The 19,931-nt window shown below is 41.2% G+C and overlaps 1 protein-coding gene across 1 annotated transcript; it reads left to right on the forward strand.

The window, feature by feature from the left end:
- Positions 1–1,838: 1,838 nt before the first annotated feature.
- CLEC3A (C-type lectin domain family 3 member A) lies at positions 1,839–10,245 on the forward strand. The gene is made up of 3 exons (XM_006207507.4): positions 1,839–2,016; positions 6,676–6,759; positions 8,593–10,245. The coding sequence occupies exons 1-3, from the start codon at positions 1,902–1,904 to the stop codon at positions 8,982–8,984; spliced, it is 591 nt and encodes a 196-aa protein (XP_006207569.1). The 5' UTR covers positions 1,839–1,901; the 3' UTR covers positions 8,985–10,245.
- Positions 10,246–19,931: the final 9,686 nt, after the last annotated feature.

Raw genomic sequence — 19,931 nt, forward strand, 5'->3', positions numbered from 1 at the left:
AAATTCTACTCTCACTCTTGGGATCTGAGTGACAATGAATAAAACCAATTAATTTTTCTAAAGTTCAGTTTCAATCACCTATAAAGTGGAGAAAATGCTTATCCCATAGGCTTGCTGTGAAGATTAAGAATATCTGGCACTGCTATTATAATTAATGGTAAGTATTCACAGATATTATTACTATTATCATCATCACCATTATTATTAAGCACTGGACAGTGTGCTAAGTGCTTAGAGCCATTATATCATTTAATCTTTCCAACAGTGCTGTAAAGTAAGCCTTCCTAGTTCCAACAATAAGATGAGAAAAGATTCAGAGAGGTTCAGTGACTTGCCCAAGATAACACAGCTGTTAAACAGGTGAAAGTAGGATGTGAACCCAGCTCAGTTTGCTTCCATAACGCTCTAAGATGCCTACATACAGATTGCTTACATCTGAACAAGGAATTTACATTATAGGTAAAATCTTTATTTTTTTTATTTCACACTTACATTGCAAAATTAGATTTGATTTTCTTTTATCAGTGGTCTTACTTTGATGTCTATATGTGGGTAGGCTACAAAGCGGCTTTAGCAGGAAGGAAATGAAGATGGATCAGAATGTGGTTTTCCTCACTAAGATTAAGAAGGAATCCACCACCCTTTGATACTTCCTATGTTGTTTCAAAAAAAAAAAAAAGGGCTTTGGTCCTTCAGACTTTCCAAAATCTGCAACCCCTGCCCTCCATCTGCACCTGGTCATCCAGATAGCCATGTGGATGGAGTCAGTCCATAGAGACCTTTCCTTTACAGGTCTAACTCACTCCATCTCTGACACACCCATGGAATTCCCTTGCTTTTGACACAAAAGCCTACTTGTTTCTCAGTACTTTTCCTTAAAGCCCGTTGTCAAGGTTAGAATGATTATACCAAGTTGGAGGGGAGGGTATAGCTTAGAGGTAGAGCAAATGCTTGTATGCATGAGTTCCTGGGTTCAATCCCCAGTACTTCTGTCAAATAAAATAATAATAATAATTACAACAACAACAACAATAATAATAGTAAACCTGATTACCTCCCGCCAAGATTATAATTATTCATTATATTTCTCTGTTATTTCTATATTTCCTTTGAGAGTGATTTTTAAGTGTTTGGGATAATTTCAAAGAAAAAAGGTGTAGGTTGGGGGAGATCTGCAAGATAATGATAGTTGATATTATACATTAATTCTTATGGAAAAAATTCACCATCTCTATTTTCTTTTCATTCTAAGGTATGTTCTCCAGAGAATCTAATTCTTGCTGAATCCACAAAACCCTAATAGGAGGCCTTATACTTTATTATGGACTCTCCTCTCCGACCATCTAATTACCCTCTGTGAGCAAGCCATCCCCAAGCTCCCCTTGAGCGGTGCAGACGCATGAGTGTATGTAGACACAAAGGTACTGTTCTGGCATCTTACACACACACAGTAACTTTCCAGATTTGTGTGCGTGCCATTGAATACATTTTCCAGCACATCAGGTTCACTTCAGATGTCTAAACCGAAGACTTAGATATTGGGGTCTTCACAGAGAGAACCCAAGCTTCCTGGACTTTAAATTAAAGAAAAAAAGAAAAAAGAAAAGAAAAGAAAGGCAAAACACTTAGTCCTTAAATATGCTCTGAAAAGGCAAGTCAAGTAGGAAATGCAGCAACAATTTTTTTTAAGTCTAAATGAGACATGAGAACAGGGCCCCCCTTATGCTGTAGCCAGCAGAGGCATTCAAACATTTCGTCAGCGAGATTCCAGCCAACCTTCACTGAGCACTTTTATAAAGCCAGCCCCAGGCATTTTAGAGCAAGATGTGGCTGTGAAGTCTACTTGCCCCTTAGGACATCAGAGGAGCTGGCAGAGTGGCTGTCAGACTTACCCAAGAGCCATGGCAAAGAGTGGACTTGTAATTTACATCCTGGTTATCACCTTACTCCTGGACCAGACCACCAGTCACACGTCCAAGTTCAAAGCCAGGAAGCACAGCAAACGCCGAGTGAAAGGTAACGGGGCTTCTCAGTCCAGCTAAATTCTCGGCTTGCTCAATGTGGGGAGGGGCTGGACAATGTTCATTTCCAAACTCCTCCAAGAGACTGTTTCTGACAGTGCCATAACTTCCTGGGGACAAGGCATTTCCAGGGGACTGAGTGACCTTTTCATTCTCTGGGACAGTTTGACATTTAAACGAACCATATGCTAGGGCTTTGTTTCTGTGGAACAAGAGAGGCTCCTGCAAAAAAAAAAAAAAAATTCTGTACTGTATATCCTTTGTTAGGTGAGCTTAGACATGACAATGGTTTTCAGAGGGTGATAACCTAGATATGCTATCTTGTATTAGGAATAAGGGATTAAGTAGAACAGATTGATTAAGTACACCATTTCACTCACAGATATTGTATAACTGCTCAAATATATTTGTAAGATAACTATAATTGTATTAAATGTGCAAGAGAGGGCAGAGCTCTTGGTAATGTGACTTCTGTTTCATCATTGGTTACTATGGAGGCATATTTTCATATCCCTGACTATATAGGACAGTCTAAACTATACAGTTAAGCCTTTTGACATCATAGAGAAGTTGAACCTCTCTCTCACTTAAAAATATTTCGACAGACAGTCATATGGCACCTGAAGACATTTTCATGCAAAACTGAATCTCCAAGCAATCCCAAATTTGGGGTGGCTTGAATTGGGTTAAGAGATTTTTTTTTTTAAATCTTGCAAGGAACAAAGATGACAGCGATGTATTTGCAATATACTGAAACCAAATCAAAAGGGAAAACCATCAAGAAAGACATGGGGCGATGTTTTATCCCATCCTGAGTCATTTTCATATCAGGGTATTTCAAGCTAAAATATGAAGACACTATTTCCTTATCCATTTCACTTCATTAGTAACAAAACACACACAAAATACCAACAAAATTAAAGTCTTGATTTAACACAACACGAAGGGGTCTTTTCTTGTTGTGTCGTGTTTTTAAGACAATCAAGGGCCCTTTTGCAGGAACATTGATTTATGCACTCCAGGTACGGTGCAAGCTTTCTTAAGCAGAATCTTTTTTCCTTATAAAATATTACACTTCCCTTTTACCTTTTTTAATGAAAGGTTAAGATATTTCTCATGAATGATGAGGTATATTATGGAAGACAAGGGCAGGGGAAGGAGGTAGAGAGAAGATACTGGATGATGTGGCATATTTTTGTTGGCAGCATTTCTTCACCATGGAGGGTGGGGTGGGGAAGTGGTGACCACCCACTAGGGATGTGGGGAGGGGTATGAATACGTGAATGTGTGTCTGTGGGCTGTGTGGATGTCTCTGAAGTAACTGCAGTTCAGGTCATCACGGCCTCCCCTCCAACACACACACAAGCACACATGCGTGCTTTTGTTCATTTTTTATTTGACTGAGTACATTACACATCTTAAATATCATCCTCCCAAAGTAGTGTGGCTAATTTTTGCCATGAGGTCCAAGAAAGTAGATTCTATAGTAAGTGAAACCATTAGCCTAAACTTGCTAAACACTTCTTTCCCCCCAACCACTAAAAAAAAATTATAAGTACCTGGAAATAATGCCAAGGTTGATGAAATCAAAATTGAAAGCCATTTTTCTCTCCCTCAGTCCTTTCTACAGAACTACCCACTATTCACGGTTAGGAGGCAATATTCCCAGAGTTTTCTTCAGTGCCCAATGAAAAATGGATATATTTAACAAAATAAGAGTTAGCTATTAAAAGTATTTGGCAGACAAATTAATTTATTTTATCTATTAAATCTTGGATAATTATCAATATTAAGGTATACCTTAGCCCTTTTAACAGCTGCATAATATTCCATTGTGTGGATGGGTCATGATTTACTTAATCTGTTCTCTCTTGGTGAAATTTTGTGCTCATCAAATCCATCCCTTTTTGGGGAGAGGGTATATAGCTCAGTGTAGAGGGTGTGCTTAGCATGCATGAGGTCTTGGGTTCAGTCCCTGGTACCTCTAGTAAAATAAATAAATAAAATAAATAAACCTAATTACCTACCTCCTCCCCAATTTTAAAAAACAAAACAAAACAATTTTTAAAAATGCATCCTTTTTTGACCCAATGCCTCAGGCAACTGCTTGTACACAGATCCTGATCTCCATGCTAGAAAGTTGTGATAGTATACTCTCAGAAGTAAAATCACAGGTTCATCATCCTTTGCAATTATTTCTCAAAATGGTAGCATCAACCATGGTCTCATGTCCAGTGTATGAGAATACTCATTCACACCTTGAACACCTAACATCATATCATCAATTTAAGCCCTGCTAGCCTAACAAAAAGAAAAAAAAAAAAAGATCTCTCAATTTGCATCTCTTTGATTGCTACTAAGGCTGAGGTATTTTTCATATGTTTATGGGGCATTTCTTCTGGGAATTATTTTTGCATTCCTATCCTGTACCTACTTTTGGATAACACCAATAATAAAATGAAAGGACACATTTAAAAAAAAATCAGAATGGCAATTGAGCGATTTAACTCCAAAACAAGTTTTCCTTGGTATTCAAATTATGTTGAGTAACGCCAATGATGTTGCAGTGATGAATAAAATATAATTTTTATAGTGAAATAGTTGTTGCCTGTATTCATTGTGAACAAAAGACATCCACATTTCTCACAAAGGATACAAGCAGAAGCCAAGCCACCTGGATAATGACTTCCATAATGATCTCCCAGGAGTCCAATAGTAATTCATGTGTCTTTGTGTTAATTACAATGTTTACACCTTCCCTGTGGAGGCCACTGATTTAAATAGAATGGAGCAGGAAGCCAGAGCAGGAGCAGGAGGGACTGGGGATGATATTTGCATAGTTCACAACTTGTAACTTGGAAGAAAACTTCAGCAGTCTTTGCAAGTCTGGCCCCCAGCAGCCAACAGTTTTGCCACCTTATATTTATTGTGGATTGAATGGTCCCATTAAGGAAACCCTTGGGTTATTGTACTTCTGAGCAGAGTTATTGGATGCTTTGAGAATTGATGGGCTGCAGAAAGTGAAGCAGAGATGGGATCGACCCCAGATACCCCAGAAGGCATTTCTTAACCCAAATGTGGAAACAGCTGGCTTGCAAAGTATGTGTTTAAAAGGACAGTGAGTCTGCATGTTTGGATTTGGGACTGTCCTGAAAAACCCAGGACAGAACACAGATTCTCTATATGGCATTCCCACACAGAGGCAGCTGGGAACTACCATATCAGGCTTTAAGCATCTTAGCTGTTCGAGGCCATGTACGAGGGACCAAACAGGTAGAAGCAGTCACTGTGCAGAAACGGATGGGAGGGGTGGAAAGAGACAGACTTGAAGTCAGTCGGGTTCAAATCCCACTTCTACACCTTGCCAGCTGGGTGGCCTTCTATAGGTTAATTCAGTTTTCTCTGCCTCTCTTTCTTCTTTTGTGGAAGGATTGTGTCTATTTCATAGTGATACTGAAAGAATTGAGTTCCTGGCTCACAGTATATGGTGGCTTTTAAAATTTTTTTAATGTTTATTAAGATTTATTATAATTCCTGCCTTTGAAGAGCTCACAAGCTGTCAGTTTCTAAGACAGTCCCCATCAGGTACAGAATTTTCATTTAGTCAAGGTTGCTAATTTCCTACTACTTACTTACAGCCAAGGTTGGTAAAGGACAGCCATGAAGATTAGCCTCATCCAGGGACATTCAGGACTAAATAAATTGCTAATCCCTGATATAGAATTATTTTTATGTGGCCCTTTATCACTGCCTTTCCCTGCTTCTCCCTGAAAATCACTTAACCCTGTTAGGAGCCACCATAGCCAGACATCAGTTGAGTGGGGATATTTAGCAACAGGGGACTTGGGGACCCAAATAGGTCTGGGTGTGAGTTCTACCACTTACCTGCCAAGTTATTCAGCTCATTGAGCTCATTCTCATTCATTCAACGGACATCTCATTTTCCATCATCCATAACTATATTTTGAAGAATACATGAAAATAACATAAAAGTATTTTGTATCCCATAAAGTGTTTCTTCATCCAACAAATAGTATGAGACTCATTATGGGCCAAGCATCCTGGTAAACATCAGGAGAACTGTGAACAATATGAGAGAAGAAATTAAGTAAGTAAAGTGATTACAGACGGGAGAAAGTGTGCGGAAAAAAAAAAACAAACACAAAGGTTCAAAGAAAGCGCTCAGCCAGAGGGAGGCTAATGTAGACAGGATGATCAGAAAAGTCTTCTCAGAAGAGGAGATGCGTACACTTGATAAGGAGATGGACAAGGGCTGGAGTAAGTGTTCCAGGCAGAAAGAACACAAAGTAAGGATGCTGAGATGAGAAAGCTCATTCTAGGATGCTTTGGAAAGTCAGAAAGTCTGTAGTCTAGTAACAGAGGGAGAGTCCCACAGGATGGGTCTAGGGAGAGAGACAGGAGCCCCATCTTACAGAAGGACCTTCCAGTAACCCTACCAAGCCCTTATGATTCTTCCCAGCCAATTTAATTTCATGCATTATTTTTCATGTACACTGGGCTCAATTGCATCAAGATCATCCTCGCCTTAGATTCTGGATTCCAAAGCTTTATTTTATTTTGATTTCTTTGTATCTTATGTTAATTATGTGCTTTTTGTTCTTCCTCCCCACCCCCTGCCCTAAAACATCCTCAGAAAATGATGGAGACCTGAAGACTCAAGTAGAAAAGCTCTGGAGAGAGGTCAATGTCCTGAAGGAAATTCAAGCCCTACAGACAGGTGAGACCCCACCTCACTGATCCTCATCTCAAAAAAGATGGGAAAAGAAGTTATGATTGGCCAGCAATTCAGACCAATTGAAAGCACCTGTTGAGTTCCAGGTGAAATTTTTAAAAAAGAGATATTGACAAACCAGAGATTTGTCCCGGAGAAAGGATGCAAAAGCTGGGGAGAAAATTGTTTTGGGGAAATCAGCCTGATTTTTCACTCCCTTCTCTTATAAATGGGTGATATAGAAACAAAAACAGGCATTTCATTGTGACATTTTAAAAAATCTGTTCATAATTCTTTAATGGGCCATGAAACAGAATTGAAGCAAGTATTAACTGGCTAAAATAATCAGCATTCATTAGATGTTTACTAAGCATCCAAGGGGAGATCTGGTGAGGGTGAACTAAACACAGGGTCCCAGGACTCACTCCAGCCACAATGAGCATCAGACGCACTCAGAATAACTGTGGTTAGGACCACAGCTTGTCAACAGAGGGCAGCATCTAGAATTCCTTTTTTGTAGAGCAGAGCCCTGAGCTCCCTCCCTATGCAGCTGTACACACTGCAGTCTGGGAGGCCTTGGCTCCCAGGGGTGGGAAAGGAGGGCTGCACTGGGTTCAGGAATAGCTCTGGATTGCAAGGCTCAAACCCTCAGGAACCAAACCTTTCACAGCAGAGCTTTGAGGGTCCCACAAGAGACCTGGCCAATTACAAGAGTCACCACCTACAGGGAAGACTGGAATTATGGCTTTTCCATCAAGTATTTATAACTCCCAGGCTAAACGTATGTTACCCATCCTAGGTCATTTTTACCATAAGCACTGTTGCCTAGTAACACTGGTGACAGGTCCCTTTATCAGGTTTCCAGGGGAACAGAAATAGAAAGTTAAAAGAAAGCCGGGGGCGTGGGTATAGGTCAGTGGCAGAGCACATGCTTAGTATTCATGAGGTCCAGGGTTCAACCCCCATGACCTCCATTAAAAAATAATAATAATAAAGGAAGGTCAAATGAATTTGCAAAAGGGCAAAGAGTTTGTTAACTTTTTATCCACAGTTCAGAACTATAATAATACCTTATAAACATTAACATACTAATCCTCCAACAATTTATGATATAGGTGTCATTGTGATTCTCCTCATTTGACAGGTGAGGAAACTGAGGCACGGTGAAATTAAGTAACTTGTCCAAGGCTGACACCCAAGCCCAGGCACTATGGCCCTGGAGCATGACTCTCCAATGCTATATTTCAAAAGTATCTGAATGTTTGGTTTATGCTAGAGAACCTATATAATCTTACCAGGGCTCAGTTACCTGCATAGAAAAGCCACTGTCCCAACATTAGCAAACTCAGACTTTTTCATTTTTTTTTTAATAATGATTGTGTACCATCCAGCTCCAAAAGTCCCAAGGAAATTCATCACATAATGGAGCTACACAAACTAGCAAGCTTGTGTCTATCTAAGCAACAAGAGGCTACAGACCATGGTGTAAGGGTGGGATAGACCTGGGTTTCTGTACTTGTGCTTTTATATCCTACCTGTGTTACTTTTTGGTATGCTAAGTTGTTATAAGTAACAACTTCTTTAAGCTTCATTATCTTGTTGTGTAAAGATAGGGGTCATAAAACCCCACTTCATGGGATGGCTGTGATTATTTTATGAATTTATTCACATAAAGTGCTTGGCACAGTGTCTGACTCATACAGCATCTTTGATACCATATTAACACATTGTCATTGTATGTCATTCATTCCACAACTATTTATTGCTACTTGCCAGGTCCAGCCCTAGCTCATTACACTCAAAAAACATCTTACTATGTCACATTTCCCATCTTTACAGTCTGTCTCCGAGGCACAAAAGTTCACAAGAAGTGCTACCTTGCTTCAGAAGGCTTGAAGCACTTCCACGAAGCTAATGAAGACTGCATTTCCAAGGGAGGGACCCTGGTTATCCCCAGAAGCTCTGATGAAATCAACGCCCTCCGAGACTATGGAAAAAGGAGCCTGCCGGGTGTCAATGACTTTTGGCTAGGCATCAACGACATGGTCACAGAAGGCAAGTTTGTTGACGTCAATGGAATTGCCATCTCCTTCCTCAACTGGGACAATGCACAGCCTAACGGTGGCAAGCGGGAAAATTGTGCCCTCTTCTCCCAGTCGGCTCAGGGCAAATGGAGTGATGAGGTCTGTCGTAGCAGCAAGAGGTACATATGTGAGTTCATCATCCCTTAATTGACCCTCCTCGGATACATCTTCCAGACAAGATCAGTCATGACTTACAGGCTGATGTTTCCCAAGAATGAGTCATAATTATCACATGAGAGGCTGTGTCCATAGGAACACAAGAGTCAGCCAATGTTGCTACCACTTTTTATTGTGATTTTGCCCCATGCCATGGGGTATGAGGGATCAGATAATAAGGATCCAGCCATGTGTACACTGTTAAAGCAGCTTCTGCAAAACAGGCTATCAGACCTTTCTCGTTCCTAGTCCCTCTCATTTGTATGGACCAAGTGTGTGTTAAAAGTACAATGGCCAAATGCAAGCTTAGGCGACCTGGAAGATTTTTCCCTTAAAAGTTTAGTATATATTTGACTGCTGAGAATTCTCTAAACCAGAGATTCTAGGTGCTATATATATATAATCCAGAAACCTTTCAGTCTGATGCTCAATCTGTTCCATCCTAGTGATAGTATCTTATTAGTCCATCAGCCTTTCTTTGAGAAGCAGCATCCCCTGGTGGGACTTGCATCTTCTGCATCTAAGACATGACTGTCTCAGACAGGTTCTGATTTAACTCTGTTTTCTTCAAACCCACCCCATCCCCATCTCCCTGGCATATACACATCTCCTTTTTGGAAGTTCCCAGTTAAGATCTGAAAGGAAAGATAAAGCAGTAATTTGGTCAATTTTCACTCCCAGCATTATGTTACAATTTCCGACTTGAATGGGTACCCCTAAGGCAGAACAGAGCCGCAGGTTGTATGGAAAAGAAATAACAACAAGAACAAAAAGTCTGCTTTCCCCTGCTTTAGCATTTTTATCCCCCTTTATGAAATCAAGGGTGGACATTACATATGTTAATTTTCTTTTTAAAAAACATACTTTACATACATATCTATTAACTATCTTATACTTAATTCTATTAGGAACTACCTATATTTGGAGGTTGAAAATTGGATTTAAATAACATTATTTTGGAGTCACACATCTGTGCTATTTTTCATTCTGCCGAATGCTGTTCCCATTAAATTGTTCACCTAGATTGTGTAGAGTAATGTCGTGGCTTACCATGAAATTACAAATTTAAGACTTTGGGGAAATGGGCTTTTTAAAGGCAAACAATTCTAAGTATATTCTGTGCTTTAAATAAATGTCTTTTTTCCCCCTTCCTTAAATGTTGAATGTGTTTTGGGAACAAAATCCTTCTCTATACACTCTAATTACATGTGCTTGGAATTAAGTTTTAGTTCTTTATGTTGCACAATAATAAAGCCTGAATTCTGATCAATATGGATGTATGTGGGTATTGATTACAGTTATTCAAATTATGTTGGCAAAATTCAGGATCAAATACCCTGAATTTGATCAAATTGGTGAGTTAGATGTATAGTTTTACTTGACAATAAAGAGTAAAGTCTGAGTGGAGGAGGAGAACTTTAAAAAAAAAATTATACCTGCAATTGTTTTCGGTCAACTCTGGCCAACTCCCTAGTCCCACACAACCACTGTCTCTTTAAAGATCATGACAATAATGAATTTTGTAGACATTAATGAATAGCGCATTCTCATCATATTCCAGATATGTGCTCAGTTTTACATAATTCTCATTTATTTTCAGAACAACCCAGGGAATTAGACTCTAGAATTATTTCATTTCACAGAAAAATAAACCGAAGGAGAGAGATTCGGTAACTCACCCTAAATCACGTGCCAGGAAGCAGTGGAGTTGTGACCAGAAGGCCACAAGTTGATGCAGATCCTACACCCTTAGCAACTCTGGAGGACCTGAGACAAGGTCAAGCCTGCACAAGTAGGCATGGAAATTGGACTGCAATCCATTCTCCCGGTTCCCTCATCGTGGGTAACAACTTGGACAAACAGCTGACCTTGATGAGGCATTCAGTCTGAGGCTCCTTCGAAAGGGCTGAATGAAGACAACTGTGGTTCACACAAAAGTCAGGGTCACAGTCTGGGTCCCTCTGAGATGGGGTTAGATAAGATCATCCTCCCCTGAATGCCCCAACGAGAAAGCTCAGGAAAAGAAGCTTAATTCAAAGAAACTAATGAAGGTTAGAGAGGTGAAATCAAGATGAATTAACAAGACAGAGGGCAAATGGATGGGAGACAGAGCCAGAATAGAAGGAGTAGATTAAGAGATTATTTAGTTTGCCCCGGGCCAGATTCATAACCCTGATTTTAAAATTTAGCTAATGTATCAGCTAAAAGCCCCACCCACAAGATTCACTAACCCAGACTCCCCTTTGGTCTATTTTGCCTCTTGGGCACTATATAGCAAAAAAAATGGTCTTCGGGCACCAATGATAAATAAATAGTAGCTCTTTTCTTTTAAACAGCTTTATTATTGTATGATTCTTGTAAACTATATATATTTCAGATGTACAGTTTGATGAATTTTGATAGATGTATACACCAATGAAACCACCACCACAGTCAAGTAGCTAATATTTCCATCACTCCCCAAGAGGTGCAAATTTTGACCAAAAAGGGGCTAATTTCCAAAATAAATATTAACTCTTAAACCAACTCTTCTGTCTCCATGAAAGCTACCCAGACTATAGTGTAGAGAAGTATCCTGAAGGTTGGTAGAAAGAGTGCCATGAGCAACTAGCAACGTTTCTTACAGGTTCATGATAGGCGGATGTCAACATTTTTACCACCTAATCATCATTCCTAGTGAGACGGGAGGGAAGAGGGCAGGGCAGAGCCATTCAAGGAATGACAGCAATTTAACACCAAAATGGTGGAAGATTCAACTCCCTTGAGGCCTTGACGATTAAGATGGGAGGAGGTTTGACAGTCCTAAGGCTAACTGCAAAAGGCTAAAGAATGGACCATGGCCCAATTCCTGGTAATCTCAGCCCCTCCCCCAGGGCAGTTGGAATGGTCCCACCTGTAGGCCTGTGAAGCTACTGAGACCATAAAAACTGGCAACACCATGCCTGGTGGCAGTTTATCACTCCCTCCTCTTCAGAGATGGCCTACACTCTGTCTATGGAGTATGTACCTACATTTACTTTAACCTGAGCACCCAATTCCCACATCCCTTTCCTTGCCTTTCTCTTGCCTTACACTCTATGCAGTGTGTATCCCTCTAAATAAATATACCTTTACTCAACTGTGGTTAGCACTTGAATTCTTTCCTGAGTGAAGCCAAGGACCCACACCTGGAGGGGCACAGCCCGGGGCTCCACCAAGACCTGGGCCATGGCCCTCCTCACACCCCACATCTGTTTTCCTGCACCACTTGGATAAACACCTAGCTTCCTGCAGATAAGTTGCATTCAAAGCCCTACAGTCAAGTCCCTACAAGATTTACCAGAAAGCTGATTCTAGTCTCTAGAAAGCATTTCTCAAGCTTCTTAGTGCTTACAAAACACCTGGGAACCTTATCAAATTGCAGATCCCATAAGTCTGGGCTACGAGGCCCCAGATTCTGCATTTCTAAAGGCATCGAGTGGAAACCAACAGGACTGGACCACACACAGTCTGATAGCAAGGGTCTGAAGTGGTAGCAACGTGCCCACAGTCTCTGCTGATCCCAAGTTTTGTTCCCCTTTAACTCAAAAGTCAAGGGCAGGATCTACAATTCATCTGCAGGAAGAACAATACTGAGAGCAATTTTTCTACCCATCATTGATGCTTCCATCCATATCATTAAACAAGGTGCTAAGTAAAAATCAATTAGTTAAAGGAAACACTAATAACTGAGACTCAAATTAGTGATTTGAAGGAGAACATATCTCAAGGCTCACTGAGTCCTTTATCTTCCTTAAAACACTGCTGGAAAGTATTTCTTTACTAAAAATAAAGATATTGTTGATGAAAAATTAATTAGGTGATCTAAGAAAGAAATAGAAAATTTTATTTGAGCCAAACTTAAGGATTATAACCTGGGAAGAGCATCTCAGAAATCTCTGAAAACTGTTCCATCTGTTAGAAATCAAGGCACAGTTCCACAAGTTTTTTTTTGAGACAGAGGGCTATACCTCAAATGATGTATTATTGACAGTTTACATAATCCATATCTAAGTAGCATCCTGGTGGGTCATGTGACCCCTTACGAGATCAAGGAGGAATGTCATCTTTTAAGGAGTTGTCTTGTTGATTCTAGGAGAATATTGCTTTTTGTGGTTGAGCGGGTATTTCTGCTGATGGGGGAGGTTTGGTCAATGCATAATGCAGACTCGCAGGGTGTATACTTATCAGCATCCACTTCTGGAAATTTTTTATGTGTTTGGGCTGCCTTCCCGCTGACATCCCTAGGAGCTCCAAGAGAGAAGCGACAAGGCGAGCCAGAAGGGTTGGGTCCTGTCCCGGGGAGTGGCTGCAGCACAGAATGCACGGAGACAGCCCCAGGCAGGCCAGGGGAAGGAGGGAGTGCGGGGCTACGGGCACCGGGACTGCGTGGCCAGACGGCGCCGAGGTGCTGGCGCTGGATGCGGCGGCGCTGGGCACACAACTGGCTCTGCTGTTGCTAGTGGCGGTCCAAGTGGCCGAGGACCTGCTGCAGCGGCATCTGGCGGGTGGGCTCAGAAGCAGCGCGGGTCGCTGTCCACTCGGGGTGGGTGCTGAAGCTGACCGTGCGGGATGCGCGCGCACCCGCAGCAGCTTGCGCTGGACTCCCAAAGCGTCAGCTTCCTCTGGCCTCTGGGAGTGGATTTCAATAACAGAGAGGGCTGCCGGCACAAGGGCAACTCTTTCATCTAGGTCGACGTCTTCCAGAAGCAGCTGCTCAGCCTCCTGGTGAGGAAAGGGTAGCGGCTTGGGTTCCACCTTCTAGGCACCAAGGTGAGGAGGGGTCTGGTAAAATAGACTGCCTCCTCTCTTACCCTCCCAACTCCCAACATCAGCTACCACAGGGGTCCAGTGACAGCTGATGGGCCTGTCTTCTCTCCTTGCCTTGTAATGGCAAAGCCAATTATCAAACCAGCTTTTTGATGAGGAGCAAGGAACTCACGAGCTGATTCAGTTTCCCTGTCTGTAAAATGCGAGTAATATTTGAGAGCATCTAGAAAGTGGAATAATATTCCCAATTCATTAAAGTTTTTGTGACAATTTCATGAGATGGTGCAGGCAGAAGGGTAGTGCACAGTCTGTTGCTCATAGGAGATGCTTAGAAAATGAAAATTATCATTTCCAGCTGCAAACCGAGTTCCAAGAAGTTCCAAGAGAAGGGCCTTCATCTTTTTAGAAGCAAGTGCTCAAAAATCAAATATCAGGTGGCTCCAAGGAAAGAAATTTCATGAGTACTCACAGAACAATGAGAAGAAGATTAAAATGACAGAATTTTTTTTTCCGAAGTGTAAATTTAGCCAGAATAAGCAAGTAAAATCAGCCCTCATGTTTTCTTTTGTGGAGTGAACACTCAATTTTAATGTCTGTTATCTTTTAGCATGAAATCATTTCAGGGGGAGGGAATTCAGGGTGTTATTTAACCTTATAGCAGTATGGCTTTTTCACTTATAAAAACTTAAGTGTCATGATAAGCCATGATCTAAAAAAAAAATTCCAAGTCCCATTGCATGAGAACCCAAATTTATCTAGTTCCTTTTTTCTTTGTATATATTTTCATCTCAAAATAACCATATGATGTGGGTTTTTATTATGTCATTTTAGCAATGAGAAAATTAAGGCTCAAAGAGATTAACTAATTTGTTAAGGCTACAAAGGTTGGAAGTTGCAGAGCCAAGATTAAAATCCATGTCTGAATGACTCTGGGGCCAGTGCTCTTTCTAACACCACATCTACTACTCCCTTCCAGTGGCATACTATAGACTAAAATTAAAATTAACATGTGGCTATAATATCTAATTAATCTATTAATGCTATTAACAGGCACTACCAGGTTTATGTAGATAAGTCAGAGAACAGACTTTCAAGGTCAAACACCCAGCAAAATCAAGCAGGAGTAATTTACAACAGATTAATGTTGCTTATAGTTGCAACTGATAGAACTTTCACAGTAATCAGAAACAAAACAGACTCTGATCACATGAAATGCACAAATCATTTTGTCCACATACCATGAATATTTATTAAATTCACAACATATCGGGCTCTGGTCTAGATTTTTAGACATGCAGCCATTGTCCAAAACACATGATTAAAAGGGAATGTAGTAAATTGTTAGTAGCTGTTACCTTTGGACAACAGGATTTTATGCATGAATTTTACCTTCTTCTCCTCCTCCTTCTCCTCCTCCCCCCTTTTGTTATTTTGCATGCTTTCTAAAATGAGCATCTATTACTTTTAACTTGAGAAAAATGTTTTGTATATGTAAGGGGATTTTAATGGACCAACTTAATTTTGATACCTTGGTGCATGTGAAACACATCTTACAATCAACCCTACTAACTCACTTGAGAGCTTAATATTTCAGTAACCATTCCATTGATTAAAGTTGCAGCCCACTTTGGAGGAAAAACAGACACTTTTTATCAGGGTGTGTCCACCAATTCAAAGAAAAGGGGTAGGGCAAAGAGAAAGAAAGAGAAAAATAGTCCCATGAAGCAGAAACTCAATCTTAAGAACTTTCTCATTTGCCAGTAACATGGATCTGATACCCAAAGACCAGCCTTCGCCCCAAGTTCCAGTGCAGGGTGTGGGTTATGACTGTGGAGACTCAGCCTAGGAAAAGTGGAGCAAAAAGAACTCAGGTACAAATCTTGTAGGGAAATTCTGACCAGAAGCAAAACAGCATCATACTTATACATCCCTCCTCCCAATTCTTTCAAATATTTTCCACTAAGTTACTTTTGCCCAGCAATCCATTCACCATGAAAGAATAAAAGCTCATTCAAGAGATTTAAGCAAAAAAGTTATGGAAGTACAACTTAAAAATTCAATACATTCTTTTCCTGAATCCAAAAAATTACCAGAGAAGAAACTAATCCTATTCATAGGCATCTTCAGAGGACATTCTTGGCAAATAACATCTCTCCAACTTCAGAGAGGGCAACTCCTCTTTTATACCTAATTTACATTCTCTGTATTTGTGGCCCCCCTCTCGCTGTCCACTGTGGAAGGTTTCTGTCGCCTTTCTGTGTTTTAGAGCATTTAGTGTTTTTTTTTTAATTGTTTTAGCCTCTTAAAAGTCTCTTTTGCTGAGAAAGTATGAGTGTGTGTGTGTGTGTGTGTGTGTGTGTGTGTGTGTGACGGAGTGAGAGCTGTGTAGTACCAGAAATGCAGAATATGTGAAAAGCTTAAGTTGCTCTTTTGCCAGTAGAAAAATCAAAGCTGTCAGTCAGGTTAAAATTGGTGTGTTAGCAATAACCTAATGATAGTAAAGACTGTGTTGGAGTTTTAAATGTCTCTTTACAAATGCCAAGGGCACAAGGAAATATTTCCTGAACTCTGCGGGTATGTATTCAAGCCTGTCTGGCTTGGTGATCTAGAGCTTTTGCTATTTGTTGGTAATGTTCTATCTTAAGGGAAAAAAATGTTTTTTCATCAGATGAACTTTATAGGGGGTCAAAAGTCAAATAACTCATTGAAATTAACAGTGGCCTCAAGTGAATTAATAACCACCAACAAAAGAGAGAGGGAGGTTATCTCAGGTTGGCATCTCTCTAAATAAAAAAGCTATGTCATTAGACACTCAGATTTACTTGGCTGAACTTCCCAGAAATAAAAGGTTTCTGTGGTTTAGCAGCTGTTGAATTGTTGGGCGCAGAAAGAATAATCACTCTGGATATGAGATGCAATGCAAGAAAGTAATTAAGGCTCTGAGGTGAGACAGACCTAGGTTCCAATCAAGGATCCTTACTTCCTAGTTAACTAGAAAACCTGTCTGAGTTAACCAGCACAAGTTAACTTCTGCAAGGTGCATTGCATATTTTCTCGTCTGTAGATGGGAATAATAATAGTACCCATATCTCCAAGTTACTGACCAAACTGAGTAAGGCAATGTCCATAGGTTCCTTACCAGATATCCTTGAGTTTGCAATGGATGCCAGCTATTCTTACTCTTCTTTGTTTCTGCTGCCCCATTGTGAGCACATTTTCTCAACCGTGGAGATGAGCCCTATCCATCACGCGTGCACACACACACACACGCACACTCTACTCTAGGCATCTGCTGGATTCTCCAAGGGGGCCAGCATATGAGCCAGGCCCCTGGAGGGAATTCTCAGCTCCCCTGTGGCCAGATTCTCAGAGTCTGAATCCTGTGTGCTCACCTGCTATGACAAACTCCAGAGAGTTGCCTGACGGAGAGCAAACGAGTAGGAATTAGTCAATGTGAGTTCACATAGAAGCTCTACTAATGACTAACAGCCAGGTGAGGTTAAACCAATTTCTTAACTTCTCAGATACTAAGTTTCAGATAACCCTGAAAACGGGACATACTGGCACCAAGCTCAAAGGATTATTGTGGGAAGGTTAAATGGAACGAGACGGGTGGATGTGTCAAGTACAGTGTGTGGCACAAGGAAGGTGCTTAGTTAGCACTGGTTTACTTCCTGGCACTGAGTTTAAGGGCATCTCTATTCTGAGGGCTCCCTATGCAGACTGTGCATCTTTAGGGTGCTCCCAGTATAATTCAGTAAGTGGAAACACAGGCAGAAGGTTGTCATTTTATCCCCACAAACATAGTATGTGTGCTTATTCCACAGCAAGTAATCATGCAATCATAGCGCGGTAGGCTTGGAAGTCCAGGACTAAAGAGGCAGCACAGGCAGAAAGATGCTTTGGACATATGTCAGTACACCAGGGCAGGCTGAGAATGTGATGCGTAGGAGCTACGCTGACTGTTAAATTAACCGAGTGGCACTGATAGGCAGTCCCTTTCTCTTAGCTTCATTTTTCTTCCCAGAAAAAATAAGGAAATCTGACTAGTCTTCCCAGATCTTTCAACTCTGCCATGCGAGTCAGAGTTGACCTCTCATTTCAAAGTCGGTGGGGTGGGCTGATGGGAGGGGGCAGAAAGCCCCTCTTCAGTCCTCTCTTCTCTCCCTCATCCTCTTCTGATGCTTCTCTCCCTGAGATAGGGACAGCCCCTCTCTTCAATGCCTAAAGTTAAAAGAAGTCTTCAGGGTCTTCCTTTGCCATTCAGAGAATTCTTTAAGACAGGAACGAGGAAGTGCCCCACCGTATTAACAAGGACAAGGGTGCCCACAGCACTTACTGAATACATTTCACCACTGATTTTCCAGGTGACCAGGGATACGGGCTTCAAATTCTCTGAGTTTCTGTTCCCTGGTTTTGTTTTATTTTTTTAAAGTCAACTGAGGGAATGGAATAGCAATTTCAGAATGTTCAGAGGTAAGGATAATGGGTAACGTAGGATGGGATGCATACACAGGGTAACGTATGTTTTTAAGAGACTGACACAAAGAAATTGCTCAATAAGTGTTCACTTCCGCTGCCTCAAAGGAACTGGAGGTCAATTGAAATTATAGATAACTTATTTTTTGTATACTCCAGAGACCTTGCACATAGCCTGGTATAATACATTTGTCAGATGGATCAAGGCACAGACAGTTATTTTAAAACAAAGCAAAAGCTCTCAGCATCATACAAAACTCTCAGATGAGCAAAGAACAGAACTGGACCACCAAAGTGCGGTCTAATTGCCAAACATGTGGTGTTAAACATTTTCTCATCCACATGACACAACAGAGTTCCCAGACTCATATTAACTATCAACCCAGGACCAATTTTTAATCAGGAAAGAACAAGAGGAGGACATTTGAATAACAAAAGAGGAAAAAAAGAAAGTCTCTTAAAAATTAAATTAGTGGTCCTGCATTTTATGGGGTTTACAAAACCCATCAGGACACATGAGTCCTCCTCCCATAAAACAGGTATATGCACCACTTGGCACACAGTGTCAGCGCCACTTTAGAATCCTCTATTTCAATCCATTTAGACTCTAAATCCAAACTCTGTAGCCATATCAGATGTTTTTCAACTTACTGTGGACTTCTGGCAAAACATGTGCAGATGGTTCAATTGCACTGATCTTTGAAGACTCAGTTATGTCCTAAAAAGCAACTTAAAACTCCCAGAGGATAAGATTTATATGCTTGCCATGGTGACAATCTAGGAAAGTTCTTATTAAACTGCTAAGACGACCCTTTGCATTTTACAGCCCAACTGCTGGGGAAGAGACAGTTTACAGATTCTTCTCCTGGCAGTGAGGTGAGCTGAGCAGCCAGGGAGGGTCATCAGAAAGACTCTCCCGTGGTGATCCCAGACCACCGGACAGAGTCCACACTTCTCATCAAGCAGAGTTTCTACAGGGAAGCTTTAGCCTCCATTTCATAGTTTGTTTCGAAAACTCTGGACTCTTGAGACCCCAGTGGAAGAACTCCCTCCCAGGGCCTTAAGCCAAGATGCTTCAGAGGCACAAGTCTGATGTTGGGAGCGAGTGTAGCTAAGGATGTACTTCAGGGATATCTTAGTCCATTCAAGCTGTTATAAGAAAATGCCAAGAACTGAGCTGCTTACAGACAGCAGAAATGTCCTGTTTACAGTTCCGGAGCCTGGAATTCCAAGCTCAGAGTGCCAGTATGTTGGGTTCTGCTGAGAGACCTCTTCTGTATTGCAGGCTGCCCCCTTCAATTGTATCCTCACATGCTGGAAGGGGCTAGAAAACTCTCTGGAGACTCTATCTTTTACCTTTTAGGAAAGCTCTGCCTTCATGACACAATCATCTCCCAAAGTCCTCACCTCCTAGCACCTCAGGCAGCAGGCCTCTGGTGTGTCTCCATCCTGAGTTCCCTCAGGGCTCACTGTCAGGGGCGGCTGAAATGGGATGGCTATTGATGGCTGCAGCATCCTTTGTTTACTGATGTGGCAGGCAACATTTTTCATTCACATTCCTAACCTTGTTTCTCCCTCTAAGTGTCCACACCAGAAATCCAGGACCACAGATTGTGCCTGGACCCCTCAGCTTACGAGATCAGGATGGAGGTCACTTCTGCAGTGAAGGAA

This window comes from Vicugna pacos, chromosome 9, assembly GCF_048564905.1.
Source record: "Vicugna pacos chromosome 9, VicPac4, whole genome shotgun sequence".
NCBI classification, from domain to species: Eukaryota; Metazoa; Chordata; class Mammalia; order Artiodactyla; family Camelidae; genus Vicugna; species Vicugna pacos.

Bases quoted from the DNA above. Each gene is read 5' to 3' on its own strand.
- CLEC3A (XM_006207507.4), top strand. From the start codon at position 1,902: ATGGCAAAGAGTGGACTTGTAATTTACATCCTGGTTATCACCTTACTC. The intron at 2,017-6,675 runs GTAACGGGGCTT...AAACATCCTCAG, and splicing joins CAGCAAACGCCGAGTGAAAG to AAAATGATGGAGACCTGAAG. The intron at 6,760-8,592 runs GTGAGACCCCAC...CCATCTTTACAG, and splicing joins AATTCAAGCCCTACAGACAG to TCTGTCTCCGAGGCACAAAA.